This window comes from Episyrphus balteatus, chromosome 3 (assembly GCF_945859705.1).
Source record: "Episyrphus balteatus chromosome 3, idEpiBalt1.1, whole genome shotgun sequence".
Taxonomy (NCBI): Eukaryota; Metazoa; Arthropoda; class Insecta; order Diptera; family Syrphidae; genus Episyrphus; species Episyrphus balteatus.
Window position 1 is genome coordinate 7,903,355 of NC_079136.1, and position 25,166 is coordinate 7,928,520.

The window sequence follows — 25,166 nt, forward strand, 5'->3', positions numbered from 1 at the left end:
TTTTTTAAGTATATTTATTATGTATTTTGAGTGAGATAAGATATTGTTATTAAATATAATATGCGTTAATAAGTTTTTTTGTTTATGATAAAATGTTTTATAATTTCAATCTTAAGTTTTTAAGAAAACATTTATCTAAGCGAAACCAAATCCTTCAGAGCATTCATGAATGGCTTTCGTTAAACATGTCCTCAATTTCTCAAACGACTTGTAAAGTGGCAAATCAAGTTGATTGAAGCTAAAATTAAAAAAAAAAAAATATTTTTAATATTAGCAACCATTTTAGTTTATAGATTAAAAATAAAAAATATACCATGTATGAGCACAGGGCAAACGATCTGTTGATCTGTCATCCCGATGTATTTGGAATTTTTGTATCCCGTTCATGCCTTCAAGGGCTGAAAAACCTTGCAAAGGAACTTTAGATGTTCCAGTGACAAATTGTAAGAATTTAGCACGATCAGCTTGATCAAAGCTACGTAATGCACGCCAGAACCATTGAATCTGTAATTGTATGAAATTTAGCTATTTAGCAATATAAACGAGGGCTTTAAAATTGTACCTGTGGTGACTTGGAATTGTATTTGTGATATTCTGTATTTTGTTTCAAGTCTTCAATGTCAACATTTGGTAGACCCGATATCAGCAATTCCAGTTCCTGTTCATTGAATATTGATATCAAGCGTTTCGGGATTATGTCATAAAATCCTTCCAAAAATGCATTTAATCTAATTAAAAAGAGATACAAAAATAAATTTAAAAAAAATAAGAAGGAATAAAAATTACTACTTACTGTTGTCGAATGGATCCACTCATTTTGAGCTGACAAACCAAACGAATATAATCGAACTTGTTCTTCTCGGTAACTGTTATATTCCGGCCATTTGGTACCAGATCACGAATTTGTGTAACTCCAAATTCTTGTACCTCAGTTGAGAATGTCAGATCGTAACCAAGTGATGAAATATCATTGCTCATAAGATATGCCAAACCCTTATAGAATTCATAATCTTGTGATTCCATGTCAGTATATTTGACTTGAATTCCAAGAATGTGTTTGTAAAATGAGCGTGTGAAGTAACATTCCAAAAGTTTATTATCATGAATTGCTTTGGCTTTAGGGAGGAGGAGAATATCAAAAAGTTAATTAAAAAATGCTTCGAATAAATTAAAAAAGTTTGTTATTTACCAATAACACGTCCAACAAATTTGAAGTAACACAAGTGATTAGGATTTGCATGGCTAGATGGATTGATCATATAGGTCACTCGATCACCAGGCGAAACGCAGAACAAAGCGTACATAGGGTTGAAGATTTCTCTTGAGATAATAACATACCATTCTCTGAGTAGACCACCTGCGTCTTGTCCTTCTTCATCTATATTCAAACAAAAATTATATTTAATATACTAAGCTCAGTACTACATAGTTTACTTAAAATTAGGTTATAAAAATTTAAAACTTAAAATTAAGTTGGACCTATTACTTAATCGCAGTGCAAGATTCAAAGACCGGAATTAATAGTATGTTCATTGATTATGGTTTATATTGAATAATTTACTTTTTTGAGCTTTTTATGGATAGCGATGATCAAGGATCTTTTTCCCTTGCAGTGATGCTGATGCATAACAGTATTACTCTAGCGCCTCCAACGTGGTCATGGAAGATCATCGTTTCCATGAAAGAGAGATAAAACACAAAACTGGAGCTGCACGGGTCGAAAAAAAATGGAGCGAAAGCGTTTCGCAAGATTTTGAAAATTTGAGCATTATAGAAAACGTTAAAAGACATACCATATGGAACTATCTTCGGATACTACATTCATTCATCTTCGGATGTTAGCGTTCACGTATAAATTTGAAAAAAAATCAGTTCTGAACGCAAAACCATTTTGTATCTGTCACGTGTCATTTGAGCAACAGTGAAATTTCTAAAAAAAATGAATCTTGTCCAACAAACTGTGACTTGGAATTTGAAAAAAAAAATGTCGTTGGAAAAAGTTTTTTATGCTGTACACACAGTCTATGTCGAGTTACAGGAAATGTAATAAGAAAGTAATTTCGTCAAGCTCAATGAGAAAAAGTGAAAGCAATTATACAAAAAGAGTTTTAAAAAAAACAATTGCTCTCGGCTGAAGAGCATCCTAATTGAACTTAAGCCATGGGAAACAATATTATGTTTTCCGAGGAATCAAAGTTTAGATGGGAGGAATTCTTGCGCAAAGAGAATGAAAGGAAAGACTCAGCTCTGAGTGCATCTTACGGATGTTCCCCAAAACTGAGAACTTGAGGCGTCTAAATATGCTACTCTAGAAATAAAAAGGTAAAATGGTCTTCTTAGAATCGAAAGTTACAGCAGAAGTTCAAGAAGTTCTTAAAAATATATACATAAGAGCTGGAGGAAAAACTATGATTTTTGAGTTAAGACAGTATGTATTTAAGTAAATGAGCGAAATGTTAAAAAGTACTTCGAAGAAAATAATTTCGATGTACTAGTTAGCCTCCCCACAGTTCAGACCTCAATTAAATTGGGAATGTGTATCTTGAAAGTAATGAAACTTAAGGTTGCGATGAAGCTTCCAGAGTCAACTGAAGACCTAAAGAAGAATTCGCAACATCAGCATGGAAAAAATTTAGTCATGTGGAAACGTTAGAACATTTTTTTAACCTCAACAGGATCCGCATATATTTTTATGGACAGCAACGTCGTAGAAGATAAGTTAAAAAAAGAAACAAGAAGAAAAAATGTACACAAACCTTCGAAAACTATATAGAAACGATTTTTCCACTCTTCTGGACCACGCCGATATAACTCTCTAAATGAATCTTCAAAAACTGTAACACGTCTAACATTCACAGTCAACTCCTCGCGTCGCACTCCCTCATCCATTCGCTCCAATTCAGTTCGGAAGTATTTCCTCTTCACATCGAAATCTAAAATACGAGTGTGATCAACCAACACCGAGAATGGTCCGTCCGAAAGATGCGTAGCTGATTGACGCAGAATTTGATTAAGAACTGTGCGATGTTTTTCGGCAAATTCCAAAAATTTCTTCTGATCACGACGTTGTATTTCAGCTTCTTTAGCTGCAGCAGTAGCTGCACCAGATGTGGACGGAGCAGTTGTTTCGGTTTTACTACTACCAGCAGCACCAGTTAATGGTGACGGATTATCCACAATACCTTCCACAGCTGCAGCAGCCAAATCAGTACTTTCTTGTTCGCTTGATTCTCCTTCAATGCTGTTATTCCCGCTGCTACTTTGAGCATTGCGTGGAGGCATTCTTTCATTAATGCCAAATGCTAATGTATTCGGAATAGGACCTGGGGCAGCAGCAGCAGCCGACGACGACGATGCTGAAGCGCCACCACCCAATGGGCGTCTAGTTATTGGAAATGTGTCCGAACGATGAGTGCTTGGTCGGAATGTTTTGACAGCTTGTTTTTTCTTCGAAGCATGAATCAAAAAGAACGCCTCAACGGCCGGTTGCAAAATCAATACAGCATGTTGATCGTTTGTCTTCTCCAAATGCACCAAACACTCACTTAGTGTATCCCATAATTCATTTAAGCAAATTATCTCACTGAGAGGTTCTAATTTCGTAACCGAATTTTGAAAAACAACAAAATCACGAACTTGCATAAAGACTTTCAAAGTTCGTAAGAAGAATGTTTGCGAAGAAGATTTCGTCAACAATGGACTCATGCTGGGCAATTGAAGCTCACAAGTCGGCTTAGACTTGGATGGAGCCGAAATGACAACTTGAGCTGCTGTAAATCGATCATTTATTATTCCACCACCACGAGGAGTGGTCAATGATTTCGACGACGACGACGATTGACTACTACTACTTTTGTTTGCACCACCAGCAGCATTCGAGTCAGTTTCTTTAGTTATTGTCTTGAGATTATTCTCTTTAACTTCTTTCATTAGACATAATATTTGCATGCGTACCAATTCGGCCAATCCCATAACTCCTTGTATTAATAGCTGATCCACAATTGCATTAGCTTTAGCCGAACATTGACTTAAATGAACAATCAAATCAGTGACATACTCTAGGCCTTCTTCGGAGCAACTTTTTGTTGTGAGAACTTCAATGGCAATTTTAAGTTGCTGAATTTTACTTGGATAGAGTAAAATTGATCGTGGTTTCTTTACATACGGTTTGTTGGTTTTAAAACTGTCACCATCACCTCCGCTTCCAGAATCCTCATCGTCGTCGCTGCCAGTTATGGCATCAGGTTCACTATCACTATCATGAACATCTATTACTTGAGCTTTTGCAACTGGTATTACTGGGGTTTCACTTGCTAGTGCTGTCGCAGTCGCAGGCGGCTTGCTGCTGGGTGCTGTTTCAGTGGTGTCAGTCAAGTCATCGTCCATAGCAACAGGTGTTATTTTATCTTCTTTTGGAAGTTCAAGTCCCAATGAAGCAAGCAAACGAACAAGTTTATCAGTGAGTTGTTGAGATCTTTTGACAACACTTGTTGGTAAAAGTGACATCAATTGAGCAAATGGAGAGTCTTCATATGATAGAAAGTCAAGTTTACCACGATTGGGTTGTGGATTCAGTAAAAATGCAGAAGCAACTTCTTTTGAGGAGGAGGAGCTAGAGCCAGTGGATGTGGAGCTGGACTGGAAGGGTCGAGTTGTACAATCGAGCTTAAGAAGCACATCAAATATAGATGGAGTTTTTTTCTTCGCAGCACCAGTTGATTTTGATGATGTACTTGATTTTGGATCTTCGTCCTTGGATGAAGATGGTGTCGCACTTAGTGATGATGGTGTATGAGAAATTTTCGGTTTCTTTGCAATATTCGTGCACCAAACTCCTGCAGAAGTCAAACTCGAATTAGCTGATGGGTTTTGTGGACTTGATTGCCCTCCGCCGCCACCGTCCTTATCAACTCTCAATTTAGTATTGATTGTATCAGTTTTGTCTGCAATACTTTCTGTTTCTCTGAATGGAACAAAATCTCCCGGGAAATACCGAGCTAATGTTATTAGGAGATCAAGCGAATTGCGGCAGACCATTTGAGCGGCTTGAGGATGAATGCGAATAGCATTACCTTCCCCTCCACAATATGATTCTTCTTTAAATGGTTGCTCAATGCCACGTTTGATAAGAAAAACACTAGAACGATAGCCGAGAGCAGCGTCAACTCTCAAAGTTAGATATTGTGGTCTACTGATGAGCTTTCCATCTGTTCTGGTGATGTCAGTTTTGTCAGCCATTTTAATAATTGAAATCAACGAATCAATGATCCATTCTCGTGTGCCAGCGTGATAGCATAGGTGACGAATTACTCGATGAAGACGGAGTATGTTGAATTTGGCATCATCAATGAACAACATTAAGAGAAGCGAAGATAAAGCGTCGACATCGAGTAGGCTTCCTTCGGTTTCCATTAGGGCTAGGGCGACTGGTTTGCCTTGTAGTTTCTGGAAATTTCCTTCACCAGGACCATTGGATGATGATGAGTGAGAATTGTACCAAACGTGCCAACTGGGGCGACCTCTTAGGTTTTGAATCGATGGGATTCGAGGCGGGATATAAGCTGTTGGTGAGTAAGAAAAAGTAAGTAAGTAAATAATTCATTTATTGGTTTGTATCTTTATATACAATTTACAAAAGTTTAAAATGAATTTTGAAGCCGTCAGCGGGGTTGGCAATTTTAAATTATAAGACTGGTTAACAAAATTAAACTTTTTTTGCTGTACTCAAATCAGATCTCATTTTTGAAATTTTATCTTAAAATCCAAAAAAACGTTTTTTGACTACTTTTGAAGTTAACAAGATTTTTCCCACAAGAACCAAAACATACTTTTCTGAATGTTTTCGGCCCCCGTTTTTTAAATATAACCGTTAGAAACTAAAAAAAAACGTTTTTTTGTACTACTTCGGACTTTATTCTTTTATGAAAATTAGTCGTCACGGTTTCTTTAAGAAAAGTTTCCCTTCTTTCGAGACCTTTTTAAATAATTTCGATATCTTTTTTACTGCCCGATATCTTAAGATTAAGTAAGTGTATTTGGCTCAATACGTCATAAAAGAGATAAAAACGTTTTATACACATAATAAGCCAAAAAACTGAAGATATCTCGGGCAATAAAAAAGATATCGAAATTATTTAAACAGGTCTTGAAAGAAGGAAAACTGTTCTTATAGAAACCGTTACGATTTATTTTTAAACAATTTTCCTTGATACATTTTTCAAAAGCTAGAAGAATTCACCTAATTTTTATTTTTAAATTAACTTATTTTAATCAATTGTTTTCGAAATAAACGAGTAAGTCTGATAAGACAGTTGTTTTTCTATTTTTCAATTTTCTCAAAACGTATGATTTTCAGTGTGTGATAAAAAATCAAATAAGGCAGTTTACTTTATCGATCAATTTCGTATTGAAATCCACAGTCTTTACTTAAATAGTTTTCAATGTGGGTTTTGAATTTTTGTTTACCAAATTTTGAAATTGAAATCGTTTATTTCGAAAACAATTGATTGAAAGCCCTGAGAAAACATTTTTAAATTACAAATAGGTATTGTGCTGACGGCTTGACATTTTCAATTTTGAGTAAAAAAATAAATAATTTACTTTTCTGAGATTTTTCATTTGCTTTAAAGATTTTACATTACCTGTTCCACCAATAGCTGGTGTCGAATTGGCTTGTGAGTGAGTAACTAAGCGCTCGTGCAGAGTTTGTCGATTGCGGTGTTCCCAATCTCGTCTTAAATTCTGTGCTTCTGCAACCAAATCAGGTGGCAAACTAGCTATTTGTGAGTCTTCCATATCTGTTAGAATCTGCAAATTTAAAGAATATGTCAGTAAGAGTAAGATAAAAGACATTGATGAACTTGCGACAGTCGTATATACTCACTGCTTGTCTAAGTGATGGTTGTAAATTTTGGAAAAATGCTGCCGCATCAACTGGATCATTTGGATTGGCAGTCTGTGCTGCTTGTCTCTGTTGCTCAATACGTTGTTGTGATAATACCTCAGCTTGTATGCTTGGCGGAAGGGCAGCCAAGAAATCAGGATTGACTTCAATTAGCGACTCATGTTCAGTTTCAATTGCATTTTGTTGGGCCCGCTGGCGATTTCGTTGTGCACGCAAATGCTCTTGAATAACTTCTTCACGCATTTCACTTGGCAGTGCAGCTAAAAATGATGGATCAACACCTTCAGGTATTTGAAGATCACCAAGTACAAGGCGAACTTCAGGGCTCATTTCATTGTTTCTCGATGATGATGCGGCGGTGCCAGATGCAGCAGCTCTATTGGAGGACGACGATCCTCCTGCAATTGTTGTCAATGATGGTGAAGCATTGTTGATATCTGCTGAAGAGGTTGATGCTAATGCGCCGGCGTCTGAAGATAGAGCAGTTGTCGAAGCGGCTGATGGCTCTGATGATGGTTCTGAAATGTTTTCAGTAATACGATCGGATTGATCTGAGCCTGCTTCTGCATTTTGGGAAACGCTGCTATAGCTATGGACCATAGATTCACTGGCTATTTCTTGAGGAGCTGGTGCTGAAAACTGCGCGAAACCGATATACTATAATTAAAATTGTTATTCTGACAATATCTGGGTTTTATTGTTATCAAAGTTATACTTTTGTGAGGTGATAAGTCAATGAAAAAATTTTTAATCGTGTTTGACAAATTTTATATTATTAAATTTACCGATAATGTAAATGTAATAAGTTTTTCCAACTCAACTCAACAGAAATTAAAGCGAGAAAAATCAACTATTTTTAATCAGATCGAACACTTATTAATTGGTGCACATCTTATATACATATTTTCAAAACAAATGCTTATTACGGAGTCTATATCGGCCTTGAAATCATTAAGATTCGAGTCATACAGACCTTCAGACCTAGAAGTAACCAACTAAATGCCTCGGATATCAACCACAGTGATCTGTGTCCATACTCCAACGAAGAAAAAAGTTAATAAACCAACGAACCATACGAAGTGGTTTTTGGAGATAATATTTTTTGCAGAAGACGTGGGTTCAAGTCTAAAAATTACAAAGCTGTTGTAGACAACAATACTTAAACCATATTTGAAACGCTAATAAGGTAAGTGACATTTTCTGATTTGTTTTTTACACCAATGAAGATGCCATGAATTATGAAATAAAAATATTTTTTTTTATGAACACATTTTGAACAAAAACATGAAAAAATATTTAACCAATAAAACAAATTTATATTTTTAAAGAGACTGTTATTTGCTTCATTTATCTTTCTCGTCAGAAGATAACCGTTTCAAATCCGAAAAAAAGTTATTATCAAAAAGCTTTGAGTCTTTATATCTCAAAACTATGTCACTTAACTCCTTCTATATACTTCTCAAGGCTTCAATCACAATCGATATCGCGGTCAACTGGATGCTGTCGAAAAAGTTTCGAACCTCAAAACTACGAACAAAAATACGAAGATTGGCTTGCATTCGGACTATTGGGGTAATGAAGACCACATTTTAGAGTTTGAATGTTATTTTTCAATTTAAAGCCGCTAAACAAAATATTTTTACAAACATTGCCAGCCAATATCACTTTTCGGTTAAGCGATACTCGCAGCTGGAAGAGCTAAACAGGTACTAGGATCATATAACGCTAAAGAAAAGTTTGAAGATTGGACACGATTAAATGTAAAGAAGTATAATTTATTTGGTGTTTTATTTAGATGGATTAATGTGTTAAAATTAATTTCCCAGTTTGGTAAAATAGAAAAAAATTGGTTCCTTTCACTTACCTGTGATAAGACATTTTGTATTTCATCATCAAAGTCCATTATAACATCTTCTACATTAAGTTCCTCGTCTTCACCTTCTTCTTCGTTATCATCGTCATTTTCATCGTTTTCTTGTCGTTCGTCAGCCTCAACTTCCTCCTCCTCTTCTTCCTCCTCCTCTTCGTCTTCATCATCATCTGGTAATGGTACTAAAGCAGCTTCAGCCAATGCAGCTACAGCCATTTCTTCTGTTATTCTTTGACGTAAGTTTGCAGCTGATGTAACTATACCTAAGGGATATTTTAATAAATGAAATAATTCGACTACTATTATTATAATCGGCACATACCTAAACTCTGGTTAGATTGTCGACCAGTTTGACTGGTTTCTTGTGGAGTAAGAGGTTCACCATCTGAGTTAGAATCATCACCACTCTCCTCAACAACTTCAGGATCTGTAATTTTTTATTACATTTAAGATAAGAAATTTCTTTTCTATAAATTTAGTGCTTTTGGAAATACCTGTTGTTTCATTCTGACTTGTAGCAAGTGGAGATTCTCTATCATTGCTAGCTTGCATTCTTCTTGCACCACTTGTATCCAAATCTGGATTATCATTATCTTCATCATTGAGAGAATTAAATTCAATTATGGGATCAACAATGTCTGATGATGGATTTGCAGCATCACGTGAATCTGAATTTCTTGGAAGTAAAATAGGAATTGCACTTCGTCTGTTACTTGGTGATGAACTATTCTGAACTGTTGCTGGTGTGGTTATATTGACACTTGGTGTACTAATTCCACTTGATTCTTGAGTTTTTGTCGATTCATCAATCGATCCAGCTTGAGTTATAATCGAAGCTGTTTTCCTCTTTCTCCTCTTTGTTTTTGCCCGTAATTCTTGTAAAACTGGAATCAATTGATGAGCTACTGTTAAACAGATATCTGGTTGAGATTCCATGTCTAAATGTTTGGCTTCTTCCAGCCACCAATGAAGTGCTAAATTTTAAAATTAATATTATTAAAAAAAAAATCATATCAAGTGTTGAAAAATAAACTCACCATCTTGATTGAAAAGTTCATTTTGATTTTCATCAGAATTATTAAATGAATGTGAAGTGCAATACTGCTGGTCTACGAGCAATAATCGACGAGAATCACGTTGTAATCTGTTGGTGGAGCTGGGAACACGGCCTTCACTTGTGTCTTCAGCACCACCACCACCAACTGTAATGCCTGCATTAGTTCCAAACTGAACTGTGCTAGATGATCCTAAGCCACCTCCTCCGGCTGTTAGATTGCTAATACTACTTGGAACGGTTGGATTAGAACCTGAACCAGAGCCGCTCGATAATGTTTGGCCATGGTGAATGTAGTAATTGAATCGGGCAATTAAATCTTAAAATAAAAACATGAACGTAAATATATTTATTTGGATGGCTTGAAAAAATAAATATTACCATCATCAATGCTGTTATTATTTCTTGCACTGGTACTTGGACCAGTAGCTGGTGAAGAACGAACTATACCAATATTAATGCTGGGAAGTTGTTGCTGGTGTATTGGGTTAAATGAACGACTCAATACGCTGGCATTGGTATTTCGTGGACGTGTTTGGTGCACCAAGACTAAATTGTCAAGATTGCTAGCACTTCCAGCGCCACTGGTCGATGCACCACTACTTGTTCCTGAACCTGATGGGTTCAAATTTGCTGGTAAAAAAAAAAAAATTATGTAAAGTGGGGAATTTTGTTTCTCAAGAATAATTTTCAAGTTTGTAACTTTTTATACAGGAGAAAAACTCATTCTTATAGTGAGCTGATATTGATACTTACATGATACTGTATAACGAATAATGGGAACTCCATCTAAACGACGGTCACTTGTTGTAGCCCTTGGCTGATCTGGAGCATAAGCATGATCAAATATTTCAATAAACTGACGAGTTTCTTCATCTGCATCAGCTTCACTTCGTTCCTCTCCATGCTCTTCATTACCATCTGAAATCAAATTAGACATAAATCATTATTAACTTTTCAAAAGGAATTAAAACTTTTTTTTTTCTTATACGCTATGATCTACCCAAAATAAACCACCGCTTGTCTCTCTGATATCTGAGACGTGTGACATCAGTTAAATCGACCGGTAGTGAATATCGTAGTTTCGATTATTATTCTATCACCACCTGTGAATAATTTTACCATCATCCACAATTAGTTGGTCTTGATCATTGTTAATAAACTTTGGTGACTGAATAGTAGGACTTTTCCTCCTTTCAGTAGCATTTTCCAGTTTCTAAAAGGGAACAGCACCTCGCGGTACATGAAATATCCTTTACCTCCACAGATATGTGCTGGACAAACTTTTACTTTGGTTCTTTCTTGTAAAATTTGTAATCCTTAGGAAACTTGTTTTACCACTTCGAGTTTTTCGTGCAACTCAGCAACATTAAGTCTCCTTCTTATAAGTCTGCTGGACGCTTTCATACCGAATTCTCGTTTAACCTCAACCATAATCGTGCGATATGACTTAAAAGGGCTCACACTTGCATTTCCTTGTGATCGTTCTATCCACTCGGTTGGAAGTTTTGCAAGGAGGATGTACATATGCACAATTTATTTTCAAAGCTAAATTTAGATATGTTACAACTAAGTAAATGGCGTTATACCGCATTTACGCGAAAGACTCAGTGTTTAAGCTATTTGAGAAGGATTTCCTCCTGGACTGTGAAGATTGAAAATAATTTTCATTCTGCACGTTGCTTCCAATTTCTTTAAACACTTTTTTGTTGTTAGTTAGATAGTAGCAATTAAAGAAATGCATTCAGACATACTCTGAATAAAAACTCCCGTGGAAATGTGTTCGGAAGAAGGGCACCCAATCAAAAGTCTTCCGGAAATTATTTTCTCATTTAGCTGTTTCGTCATTATTAACGAAAATGGAACAAAATAAAAACGGACAAGGAACGATATTCTGGGAGTTTTTAATTAGTGGACCTTTCTTGAACACCTTCATTCTTTCAACATTCCACCTCGCGACTCTAAATTTTCTTGTTCCACTACTTTACTTTGACTCCGGAACCTGGAATGTGTGTATACCCGAACATTTCTAATCGGTCCAGTTTCATTAGGTACTACGGATTAAAGTGGTACTGCTTGGCGAAAAATTTCGCCAATCTTTGCAGTTCGTTGTTTGACATTCTTTTACTAAGTTGGTGATTTTATTAAGAAAAAATATAGACTTACCGTCATCATCACCGTCCCTTTCGTCATTGTCTTCTGATGCATTAGATTCTGAATCACTCGACTCACTGCTTGTCTCAAAAGCGACATCTGCATTTGGACTTTCGGCATCATCATTAAGATGTCGCAAAACACCATCATTAAAGAATTCTTGATCGTTTCCAAGAATACCATCAAAAATATTATTAAACTACAAAATAACAACAGTACATTAGTCATCAATTGTAACACGCATAACTCTTTTCAATATATTCATTCACACCTGTTCACTTGTTCTTGAATCGCCAGTAAAGAAGAATCCAGAAGCTCTTGGTCGATCAGCCATTACATCCAAAATAATATGATCTCCATCTAAGTCATTAGTTGATCGTCTTGATAATGTATGAATAGTAGTTGTTCCACCATTTGAACCTTGAGTAGCATTTAAAAGCTGATCACGATTTCGCCGATCACATTGTAATTGTGATGTTTTCTTCTTTGCTGACAATCCGGGTGAAATTGTTAGACGCAATAGAGTTTCCATTGGTTTTAGAACAGCATTCAATGTTGTCACCGAATTTGGATTCGATAAATCTAAATGTAAAATCATTTTTGCCAAATCTGTCATAATTCCTTTACGTAAAAGTATCAAAAGTATTTCATTTCTTCGATGTGGTGTTATTTTATTCAACGGCATTGGATTGTCAATTGTTGTGGGCAATAATCCCACAAATACTTGTAAGCGCATATGCTTGTCCGAACATTCTGGCAAATTAATAGCTCGTTGTATTGCAGATTTAACCTCACTTATTACAGTGTTTTGAATCGATAGCTGATCAACACAATCTGAGAGTGATGTTATTAAAACACGGGCCATTGTGCTAACCTCACGATCTTGGCAGTTCTCTTTCAGAGGCAAAAAGTTGTCAAGTATAAACGATAGTGCTGATTGATCTTGTTTTATGAGAACACTATCTTTAGCATAGTAAACATGCTCGGTGATTAATTTGGGTGCAAATGTTTGATATGATCGAACAGCATCGGCAAGAATTTTCAAAATAGTTGATCTGGTTAGAAGGGGCTTATCATGCAAGTGACTGCTGCTTGGAACATGCCATCCACAGCATTGATCACTTTGGCTATCATCTGATGGAGTCTTTTCAAATGAACTTGCATCCGTTGCTGAATTAGATGATGATGCTTTGCTAGTAGATGTAAGTCCACCAAAAGTTAATTGTGTTTTTTCTTTGAATAATGCCCTCGCAGCTGGCGGTGGAGGGAAATGAATACATGGCAAGAGAAGTGCCTTCAACAAGTCTTTGATGACACTTGTTGCTATATCATTTTCGGTTGCTGAATGAACGTTACTGCAACTTGCTACATTATCATCTGCTGTTGATGTGGATGCTGATGATGATGTTCCTGTTGCTGCTGCTTTTCTTATAAGTACTGATGCCTTCACTATAAGTCGAGTATCATCATTGCCCTTCATTATATTGCTGTCTAAGCGCAGCACATTCGAGGCAGCACGCATAAAGGTTTTTGGATCGCGTGAAACAGCTGAACTCATTTGCCTCAAAACGAAAATCAAATCACGGTGATTACTTGGAATAACTGACATAGTTCGAGATGCAATCACACGTTCCATAGTCGCGAGCAAAGTTTGTGGTTCTTCTAAAACATGTCGAATTAGCAATATGGCATAAGTGGGGAATCCCATATAGCCGCACATTTGACGCATACTCAGTAAGAGATTAATGCCACCGTTATTTGCAAAGACTTTTGCACTTTCTGCATCTTTTGTTAGCTTAACACACAATTTTAATATCGAATTTATGGTATCCAAATCAATGGCTAATTTGGGACGCATCAAACGAGCTAAACAACTCACAATGGCGCCTGTATCATATTGTTGCAAACCAGTTGGTTCTTCATGAAGAACTATTTTGTTTAATCCCGATGCCGATGTTTCCACGCCTACCCCGCCTTCAGTGATTTCCTCTTCCAGCTTGCTGTCATCATCGATTTCAAATAATCCCGACAGACGCGACTCGGTATTGCCAACTGCAATAGAATCTATGCTTCCACCATCCGATGACGATCGTGAATGAGGAAGAATATCAGCTGCTGCCTGAGATCCAGCTGAACGTGTATTAACTGCACTTTGATCAGCAGTTTCCGATTGATCACCCGAATCAGAATCAGAAGAAGTCTCCGAAGTTATAATTGAAGATTCAATTTTTGAACTGCCATCAGCTAGATCAGTAACTTTGAGCCCCAAAATAATCGGTCTATGATTACCAGTTGCTTCATTCACTTGTGACATGCAATTGAAATTTATTGTATACTTTTGTCTGCCGCATGTAATGCGAACTGATCGTTCACCAGCAACAAAAGCTTTATGAATTATTTCATTGTTAGTATTTGAATATGCATTCCATTTGCCAGCTGGCGAATCAAACCATTTCCATATTTTTGTTGTTACAGCGAGCATATTTGTTTTGCGTTGCATAATGTGACAAGCATTATCGATTGAATCAATAAATTCAATCAAATGTTGCAACCATCTTGGTGTGATTGGTGGAGCCCCTAGGGCAATGTGTTCTTGTAAAATAGATTCGATTTTATGCAACAACATGATTAAAGTGCTTAGAGACTTTTCATGTCGAATTGCCATGCAGAAAGTTTTACGCATATCTTTGTAAATATCATCGAGCAATAAACAACCAACTTTAAGCCTGATATACAATTTAATGCCATAACGACCGATAAGTATTTCTTCGCGTTTGCTGGAATTCAAAGCATCACGAGCTTTGAGATTGTGCAACATTTTTTCAGCCCAATCTGTGATATTTTGAACTAAAGTTAGCAAAAATTTATGCTTCATGTCTGGGGTGTGTCTGCGATAGAGAACAGCTAGCAAATCTGCACCAGAAGTAACAGTTTCTGGTAGCTGATCCATTGTATTGAAAGTTTTCTTCAATGCCTCACGACAGAAATTATCAATAGCAACTGCATCGGGCAATTGTACAGATTTCCAAGTAGTTTTATTCTTTGATTCAGTTATTTCTGGTGTTTTTTCAGTTGCTGGATTTTCAACTTGTTCATTCATATCTGCTGTGTTTTTATCAGTGTTTGTAGGCTTATTAGTTCGATTAACAACTTCTATTTCACTACCATCTCCATCAGCTTCATCATTATCATCCTCATCGTCATCATCTAATTCTTGTTCAAAACTCAATAATCGTGACATTGCACTTGCTGATGCATTTCCACTCGATTCTGGACGATTTAATAGAAAATCAGTTGCTTGTTCAACAGAATTTGTTACTGCCAGAGCTTCACTAACATGAACTTCAGAGAATCCCATGTCCATGAATAATTTCAAATGATTTAAATTGACAGATTTTTTAATAGAATCCCTATAATTCTTACGTGCTTCACCTTCTTCTTCGACTTTTTTGATTTCTTCTTTACGTTTTTGGTACTTCTCACGAAGCATTGTTTCATTTTTGAGTATATGTTTCATAATGGCCATTATAGACTCAGCCATTCGTATACCATAATTTGGAAGTGGTTTCTTATCCCAAATATCTGAGAGTGCATTCAAAGCTAATGAATGAACTTTAACCATGTAGAAAACAGGTTCAAATTCTAGCAATTGACCAGTGGGTCCAGATGTTGGTCGAGATGTAATATAATGTGGTGATTCGAATATAGCTCGAGGATTAACCATTTTCTCGAGTAACAAAAGCCATGCATCTAAGAATTCACCAGTTCCTTCGGCATATTCATTGCCTTTAATAAAAGATTCCTTATCTTCATCAGCACAACCATAGGATAGTGCCCATTTGAACATATCAAAGAATGCCTCTAATCCTCCTTCTTCACAAAATTGTGACAGCATTAAATGGAATGCATAGCGTTTTTCATCAAATAGCATTGGTCCAGTGAATCCCACGGAACAAATTAAAAATGTCAACTTTAATTTCGGGACACTGGGTGAAACTATTTTCTCATAGCAAAAACCATTAACTAGAATATAGCTTAGGACTCGAGCAATATCTCCTGCTTCGGTGCAAGGGAAATTGGCAGTAGATAAAAGTTCATTTGTGCGTCGTTGTCGGCCAGGAGTGCCAACACAGAGTTTTACCAAGTTACCAAACAATTCGGCCAATGCACGTCCGAGTCGGGATGAAGCTGCAAGTAGGGCTTTGATGTAGCGCAATTGTCCAGGTGCTCCTTTTTCACGTCTCTTTGTGTCTCCATCTGGTTTTTCAGATGATGCTTGATCCGATGAGCATTTTGTTTCAGTGTCATCTTTTCCTGGGTCACTACGATTTGGAACATAAACTACTGAATCTGAAGATGATGTAGTTGAATCAATTGAAATTGCTTCATCATTAGTTGGGACTGTTTGACTTGATGATGATGATGGGAATGGAGTCAAGCAAATAACATCATCATCAATTTCCATATCGACTCCTCTAGCGCTGGATGATGCCTGTTGTAGAATGGCTTCGCTTGCTGATGAAGCATCACTTACAGATTGTTGATTCACTGCTGCAGCTGATGCGGCTGAAGTTGAAGGTGTTTGATCTGAAGATTCTTCACTTATATCAACCGTATCTCTTCTGAGTTCGGTTTGAATTCGATTTATCGATTCATCGTAATTAAATTCAGGGCCTTTAGCGGCATTAGCATTATCTTCTGAGCACATACCCAACAAAATAGTACTTTCCCAAACCAAAGATGTATACAATTGAACCAAGCTTTGAAGTAATTTCTTGCCTCTGGCACAATCAATACCCCATTTGCGTAACAACAACATACGTACATCGTTTTGGCTACTACGGCAAATGTGGACTAACATAACCACATATCCATGAACTGCACTCATTGCATGTAATAATGGGGTATAATCGGCGTTGGAAAATCCAGCTTCCATTCTGGGACAGTTTGTCAATTCTTTAAGGAGTATACTCTTTTCTGGAGAATTCATATGAACAACCAATGGATTGAGTTTTTCAACAACTTGTGATAGTTGCTCTATAGCCACTTCAATTACCTTGGTTTCATGGGCTAGATTCAAAACAGATTTACATACTGTTGCAACAGCTTGAGCTGTCGTAGTGACTGGAGAATCAACTGGTAAATTGGGCAATGATAAAATCGACAGCAAAGGTTGTAGTCCACCAAGACTTACGAATTCACGGCAATGTTCTCCATTGGTACCGTTGCTGATGATAGCATCGAGAAACTTCATAACATTTAAGATATAATCAATCAATGGAACAGGTTCACGTTCTTCTGGGGTAGTGCCGGAATGTTGTTGGTATGTTGTGCTCTGGGTGAATGATGTCCTAGAACTGGAAGCAGCATTTTCATTTCTATTTGAACTTCTTTGCTGAGAAGCTGATGATATTTCCTCGTCATCGTCATCTTCGCCACTACTTCCATTACCATTGTCCTTGTTTGCATTACGAGCTGCATTCGATTGCGATGTGGAGCCAGTGTCAGACTTGGCATTGTTATTATTTGCCCGCCAGCATATAAAATGGGGATCACTTCCAATACGAACAAGCTCAGTTAAAAGTTTTATTATAGACTTGGTTGCATCAGTGCGGAGACTTGGGTGATGCTTGATAAGATCATCCATAGCATTTCCTAAATTTGTTGCCGTATCTCCCAAAGGATCAGAGCTTCGACGTCTTCGCATTGCAATTAAATAGTCTGGAGAAAGTAAAACTTGAAAGAGTCGATCAAATGGATGGTAGGAAGAAAACTCTTCAAGACCGCGTGCATTCAAGCATAAAGCGGAAAAAACATTTGGAAGTGATCCAAGGACTTCTCTGGTAGCTGGAACTTCTTTACGCAAAAGTGATCGCAATACAATATCTGTTAATCCACTATCTTGCAATGTGCAAAGTAGAGAGGGTTCTTGGAAAACATAGACTGTTACTACGTCTGTGGCTAGCAAAAATAATGAAGGACCATAATAGTCTGCATTGCTGATTATGTTACGTAAGGAGCGTGGTAAGCTGCTTTCCATAACGTTACGCATCCCACTGTTGTATGCACTATCTTGAATACTTTTTTTCAAGAAATTTAACATTGATTTAAGTAGAGCTGCACGTTGTGTTACACATGCAATCTTTTTGTCCTTTTCATTTGAATCTGTATCCTTTTTGGATGTAGAAGTGCTAGCATTTGATGAAGATGAGCCCGGCTCATTGTAATGCAGTGATTTAGTGTCACTTTCAGAAGAAATATTACTATCTTCGTTATCATCTTTATCTCTTTCGTTTTCAAATTCCAAACCTATACCTTCAGCATCGGTCATATCGGAATCTTCCTCACCTTCCCGAATGGGACTTTTTATTATGTCATGTTTATTCATATAATCAATTTCGGCGGTTCGTCTTTTTCTCTTCTTTTTGCCATCTTGTTGATCTTGACGACAATGATGTACTTCAGTTTCAAGTCGTTGGATGAATGCTCCTAGTCCATTGTTACTATGAAATGTGTGCATGTCAATGTTGGTAATTAAATCAATGACTCGAACAGCTCTTGTTACAAATGTTATGTGTTCGAGGTCGGCTCCTGGCCAATTGATAACACGAAGCAAAGATTCCATCATACCACAAGCAACCAAAGCTTCACCACCAGCTTCATATGAAGCCAAATGATAAAGGAAGCTAAATAAGGCTGTAGCCAATGATAATGGGAATTGATTTGTTTGCTTAAATAAGTCAAATTCGGTTATGTTGGTATTTTCATAGGCAAAAGTGTACTGATGCATTACAGAGTAGGATGCAACGACATCGTTTTCTTTTGCTTGTATTGAGATGAGATGGTTAATGCAGGCGCGTACTAGTGTGGGCAAAAATCCATGGTATAGCGCTGCTCCTGTTACTTCGATAATTTTAGATAGACGAGATCCAGGTTTCCTTAAAAATGAACACAAAAATTAAATTAATACATCTTATCTAAAGTGAACTTTGGCAATGATCAAATTTTGCTTTTTTTTACTCTTCTCATCATAATGACGATCACATCCACTTTCTATAAACGTGTAAAATTTAAAATACAACTGTTTTATAACTTACTTTGGAAAATGTGGATTTCGGTCCAAATGTATGATTGATGTCAATGTTCGTAAAGCTGCAGCTCTTATTTCAACTAAATGAATATCTTTAACTTCTAAAAGTTCAACTAATTCCTCCAAAAATCCAGGATAAAGTAAGTTGTGTATATTGTCCAATATGGCATTTGAGTACACCAATACGGATATAGCTTGCAAACGTGCTTGAACAAATTGTAGTCTCATGCGATAGTTGTGGAAAGTTGCAGCCAAACGGATTCTTGTTAAAATGTGCATCTAATGAGGAAAAAAATGGTACAGTTTAGGTATGTAATCATAAAAGATTAACCAAATAAATAAATGGAACACAATTATTAAGTTTTTAAAATAGATAAATAGTTCGGAGTTCTCATTGTGAAGAATATACTTTTGAAAACTGATGTTGCTTCTGTTAATGAATTTCGATTCGAGCACTTGCTCTTATCCCACGGCATGATTATATTATACGAGTTCAAAGAGCTACCATTTGTAAAATTTTAAGGCTATGTTTATTTTAATAACATCGAAAAGAGAGGCTTTTTAAGTTATTTTAAAAAAGTATGTATAAGAGTGGTTCTTATCACAAAATTAATGAAGACATCCACTCAATCGTCTACAAATAAATAAACAAATCCTCTAATTTTTTCAGATTTTTATATACACCCCTTACTTGCCCTGTATGAAAGTGACTTTGGGTTCCGTACTATTTCATTTGTTGTTATTGTGATTCTCTGTTTCTATGTTAAGGCAATCATTTTCCAGATCAACACGGTTTCACAAAAGGCCGGTCTACTGTGACATCAAATCAAATTACTTTTTTAATTCCGGTTTCCCACAGGGCAGCCATTTAGGCCCTTTTCTAGTTATTCCATTCATTGATTCAATGATCTACCTTCCGTTTTGAAGCATTAAAAAAACTGTCTTATTTATGCGGATGATGTTACAATTTTTAAGACTATTTCTAATTCTTATTTTACCTTTTTGTTTTGCTTCTTTAATTCCATTAAAAACTCAATTTTTATTTTTATTTCTAATATTCTTGATTGTGAAATTGACTTAAGCTTATTGACATGCCTTGAGAACAGTCGGTCTTTTTTTCATTTATTGTTACATTAATTATCTGAAATATTGACTCTTTCCACATTTTGTCTCACATCAACTTAAATATTCCTAGACAAAACTTCATGAAATAAAAATTTACTTCTGAAGACATGTTTGTAAACATGTTTGTAATGGACTCTGTTCGTCTCATATGGCATATAGGAGTTTTTTTTAAACTTACCCTTTGATCATCTCCTAAATGTGGGATTTTGTCACACACTATTTTTGCCATTGAAGCAGGCGACTCTTTAATTCTGTCGAGACCGGGAACTTCTATAAAATCCAATTGCCCTCCAGCATTATAGTATTCAAAGTAAAGTGTTGATGATGAACGTGGAAGACGGGCATCCTTTTTGCAGCATTGAGCAAGAGAAAATCCATTTTCCTTTCCGCCCCAACTCTTTAAGATATAAGATAAACATTGACAAATAAAAACAATTATTATCCCATTCTACTAACATTTTTATTAAAAGGAAAAATTAATATTTACCTCAGCAAAGTTGAAAAGTTTATTTAGTAATGAAACTTTTTTTGTGCTATTTAATCTTGGTATAAAGTTGCTTCGTTTCGAAAACATATACAAAAGATTCAAAACACACATTACTATATCCATGTTTGTTGATGAAAGTAATTGTGTCAAGTGTTCAATAGAATTATACAAATGTCTTGAAAATGAATGTTCTATGAGAAGGGTTGTAAAATTGATGACATAAAGCAATAGCCGAACATCCTATCCAAACGAGAAGAAAAAATAAATAAAAATCATTATCATTTTGTTGAAAATTCAAAAATACTTACAGATGGTGTATAATTTGTGTCGCAATACAAAGCAAATTCATTATCGGGATTTTCTTTTGCAGCTTCTGCCAAGATGTCATCGAAACGGTCCAATAACTCTATCCAGTGATAGAGTTCACATTTTCCGTAAACCCAACCACGCAGTTTCTCTAAATACTCCAATAGTTCTTTTCTGGTCTTTCTTGAATTCATGTCCTCAATAAGTTGGCGACACTCCGGAGTTAACTCCGAAGTGCCTTTTTTAAGCCGATTTGTATCGACTTTCATTTTTTGTTTGTTTTGGTTTTTCGAATTAGCTGAATCAGCTTTTATTCGAAAGATATTATCGATGAATTGTTTGTTGTCATTCCTATAAATGAAAATTTTGTATTAAATTTAAAATTGTATTATGTATTTATTTTTAAAATTGTATAATTGTATTAAATTTAAAATTGTTTATTTACATGCGGCGATTTTTTACAAAAAGATTTTTAGTTTCTTAAAATTTAAATCAAAAGAAAAAGAAAGCCATTAACTGCAGTTACGACAGTATATCGTATACTGAGCCTATCGAAAGAATCTCCGTATTTATCAAAACAAATAATAATTTAACTCAATGGCTAACTGGTAAGCATTTCTAGAAGCATGAGTGCATGTATTTGGCTATTTCAATGGAGAACTTACTACAAAAATATCGGTCAAATTAGGATTGTAATGAATTAATAGAAACACAGATGTTAAAGCTTTGTGTTACGATTCTCTACTCTTATATCGTTTTAATGAGTTGAAGAAGAAAATTTTCTTCCCCCAAACATGGGAACATGTTTCTCAATCCACAAACGAATATAAAAAACTAGGGTACTATTGCACGCGAGAAATTAGCAGATATGGGGGCAAGATGAAAAGCTCTCGGCGTGACACGGTCAGCGAAAATTTATAAATCTCATATAGGCTTAAATGTTATACATAAGTTCATGACAATTTTTATCTCCCATAACACAAGTCAACAACGTTTTTGGTGCCGAGACTAAGATATACTTTTCTAAAGGTTTTTGGTGTGCTGAACTCGAATCTGAAGTCAAAAACATCCTATCAGCTCCCGTTTTTGAAATATTACCGTTGCAAACATAACTACTTTTGAGGTTAGAAATTTTTTTAAATACAATTTATTACGGTTTCTGTAAGAACTGTTTTCCTTCTTTCAAGAATTTTTTAAATCTTTTCGATATCTTTTTTATAGTTCGAGACATCGTCAGTTTTATGGCTTATTGTAATGTATCACGTTTTTATCTCCTTTTTTGATAAATTAAAACAAACATTAAGATATCTCGCGCAATAAAAAAGATATTGCAAAGATTTAAACGGGTCTTGAAAGAACGAAAATAGTTCTTATAGAAACCGTTATGATTTATATTTAAAAAAAATTTCTTCAAATTAAGGCATAGCACCAAAAGTAGTAAAAATATTTCAAAAACGTGTACTGCTAGGATATTTTTAAATTCGGATTCGAGTTCAGCACACCGGAAACCTTCAGAAAAGTATATTTTGGTTCATGTGGGGAAAATCTTGTTAACTTCAAAATAAGTCAAAACACGATTTTTTTTAACTTTCAAACGGTAATATAACGGGAGCTGATAGGATATTTCTGACTTCAGAAAAGTATATTTAAGTGCCCGCACCAAACAAAAATTTAAATTTTGTAGACCAGTGTAATAGGTCGTTAATATTAACAACTTGAATTTCGGACTGTGATTTAAATTCTTTGTTTTGCAACCATGGACGAGACTTGGGTTCGCCACTATACGCCAAAACAAATTAACAGTCGAAGCGGTGGACGACCAAAGCCGATTGGCTCTGCCCAAAAGATTATAGCCATAGATTTTTTGGGATCCGAAAGGGATTCGAATAACTTGAGAAGGGTAGAAGCAGTACAGGGCTGTATTACTCCAACTTTCTTGAGGAGATGCACGCCAAAATTCACGAAGAGGAATGGTTTCAAGAAGTAGAAAAAACACTATGCATCTGTTTACAAAACTTCTTTGGCTATGGGAAAACTTTGGGATTTGGGGTATGATGTACTCGATTCAACGATTTTAATAACTATGGGAGACATTTAAAGAAAATTTAGCGGCCCGTCGAAATGGACATTGACTAGATATTGTTAATAAATAATTAAACTGTGATGCAATTGAAATTAGAATTTTGAAATACTGCGTAAGAACTTTTGGCTTTGATGACATTAGCCCTTTTTCATTGGAGGTGGTTGTTTACTCGTGGGTAAAAATCTAGTACAACAACTACACATTCCTTTCTCCTCGAATAGAAGATCATGTGTTAATTGTAGTACCAGATCTACTCATGAGTAAACTAACACCTCCAATGAAACTAATGAAGATACTATGAACACGGATGAGTCAGTGGTCCTAGGAGAGTAAATGTACAAACAATTCTGTGTAAAACAAAAGCAAATCGTTAATGCCATTCTGCAAGCTGTATACGATGCAAATGCTGGAACACATTTTTTTATTGATGGTCCAGGGGGCACTGGATAAACCTTCCAATATAAAAAAAAAACTTTATTACAAGCCCACTGGAAAACAATGCAAGGTAAAATGAATGGGCATTGAACACAATGGATGAAATTGAATTGCCGTTAAAAAATTATCAACAACAATTTAACTAACGAGTATTTGGAAATTGTCTTTTCAGTGAAAATTATGAAGGTATAAAAAAACAGAGCAATTCGTGTGGCATTGCCAAAGACGTACATACAATTTACGATAACATCATAGCCAAACTACCATTTTAGTATGTTACTAAGCCAAAAAGCGGACTAATTTTTAGCTTAGTATCTTACTAAATGGCTTTAGCAATTTAATAAATTGTTTACAATTTTGCGCTATTGATTCTAGGTTTGTTCACTGAAAGTTATAACATTTAAAAGCAGCGACCAAACCAAAGCAACAGAAAAGGACACCTTTTTACCCCTGCAATGTGTGTTTTCTGGCCTTAACTATTCTAATTTGATCTTCAAAAACACTGTATGGAACAAAATTTTTTAGAATAGAACAGATTTAAGAGAACTGTAAAATGTGTTTATTATTATTTTCTGTTCTAAGGTTTTTCACGAAATTGTCCTGTTCTATTTTTATCTATTTCCTCGTTGAACAGAAAAGAAGTTTGCCAATTTACATGCATTTACACAAGTGTTCTTGTCGGTACAAAAAAGCATTTCTTTCTAGAAGGAAATAATTTGACAAATCAACAATACACTTTGGTGTTGGTAACCTAATCCACCCAAAATATACATTTCAGTAAAATAAAGGGCTAACGGTAATGAATACAGATGTGAGGTAAACGGAGATGCCTCCCAAGGACTAGACATTTTTTCCTCTCTTTGTAATCATCTTCATAATGAAATTAATTTGTTTTTGCAACAAAAAATAATGAACAACAAATGTTTTATGCAGAATGATGTTAATTTCGCCCAAGGGTTTTATTTTTTACTTTAATTTTTCTAATAAGACCAACCGTTATCCATTATATGTTAAAAATGTTAAGAAAAAAAAAAAAAAAACTTTTTTAATTCATTTTTGTTCAAGATGGCGGATATAATGTCTATGTCTACCCACTTTTGAGTAAAAAATTGAAAAATTTTGTGAAATATTTTTCAGTTTCCAGTTTTTAATGAATCATTTGTTAAAAATAGTGAGATAAAGATAATATTCCAAATTAATATTTGGAAATATTAAGTTAAACAAATACAATTTTGTTTTATTTTGGTTTTTCTTGTGAGTAAAGAAAAATCCAACTAGCTCACAACAAAGAAAAGTCTGAGCTTGATAAATGACCTTTAAATGAGTAATTTGCAAGTAAATTATAATTTAATACTTACGATAGTTTTGTTTTTAATAACTAATCGAATTAAATGAATATTAATTTAAGTAAATTTTGTTTTTATTTTCGGTTTTAACACTGCTTTTAAATTTTTTCGTCTGCAATGTCCGAATTGAATCAGCAGAAAACGAAAAAAATGTATATATGTGTGAAATGTCAATTAATTTGAAATGTCAACGAGAGGTTGATAAAAAAGCGCTAAAATCGGTAAAGAGAATATCAACCATAAATCAGGGGTGGTAATAAATGTGTTTCGTACTAGATCACTTTAAATCGTACTTTTTTATATACTTTTTTT

The 25,166-nt window shown here is 35.4% G+C and overlaps 1 protein-coding gene across 2 annotated transcripts; it reads right to left on the minus strand.

Annotated features, from left to right (window-relative positions):
- Positions 1-24,991, minus strand: LOC129912982 (E3 ubiquitin-protein ligase HUWE1). Of its 2 annotated transcripts, none has more exons than XM_055991276.1 (21): positions 24,867-24,991; positions 20,993-21,341; positions 20,685-20,924; positions 20,376-20,594; positions 19,080-19,351; positions 12,254-18,920; positions 11,995-12,181; positions 10,585-10,749; positions 10,210-10,461; positions 9,812-10,147; positions 9,269-9,748; positions 9,097-9,201; positions 8,769-9,031; positions 6,884-7,543; positions 6,642-6,807; positions 2,757-5,561; positions 1,190-1,378; positions 794-1,115; positions 563-728; positions 314-504; positions 1-238 (listed from the first exon to the last, which is right to left on the minus strand). In XM_055991276.1, the coding sequence occupies exons 2-21, from the start codon at positions 21,257-21,259 to the stop codon at positions 136-138; spliced, it is 14,055 nt and encodes a 4,684-aa protein (XP_055847251.1). In that variant the 5' UTR covers positions 21,260-21,341; positions 24,867-24,991; the 3' UTR covers positions 1-135. The 2 variants fall into 2 exon arrangements, with proteins under 2 accessions (XP_055847251.1, XP_055847250.1); XM_055991275.1 differs by having other exon boundaries at positions 6,884-7,561.
- Between the last annotated feature and the right edge of the window lie 175 nt (positions 24,992-25,166).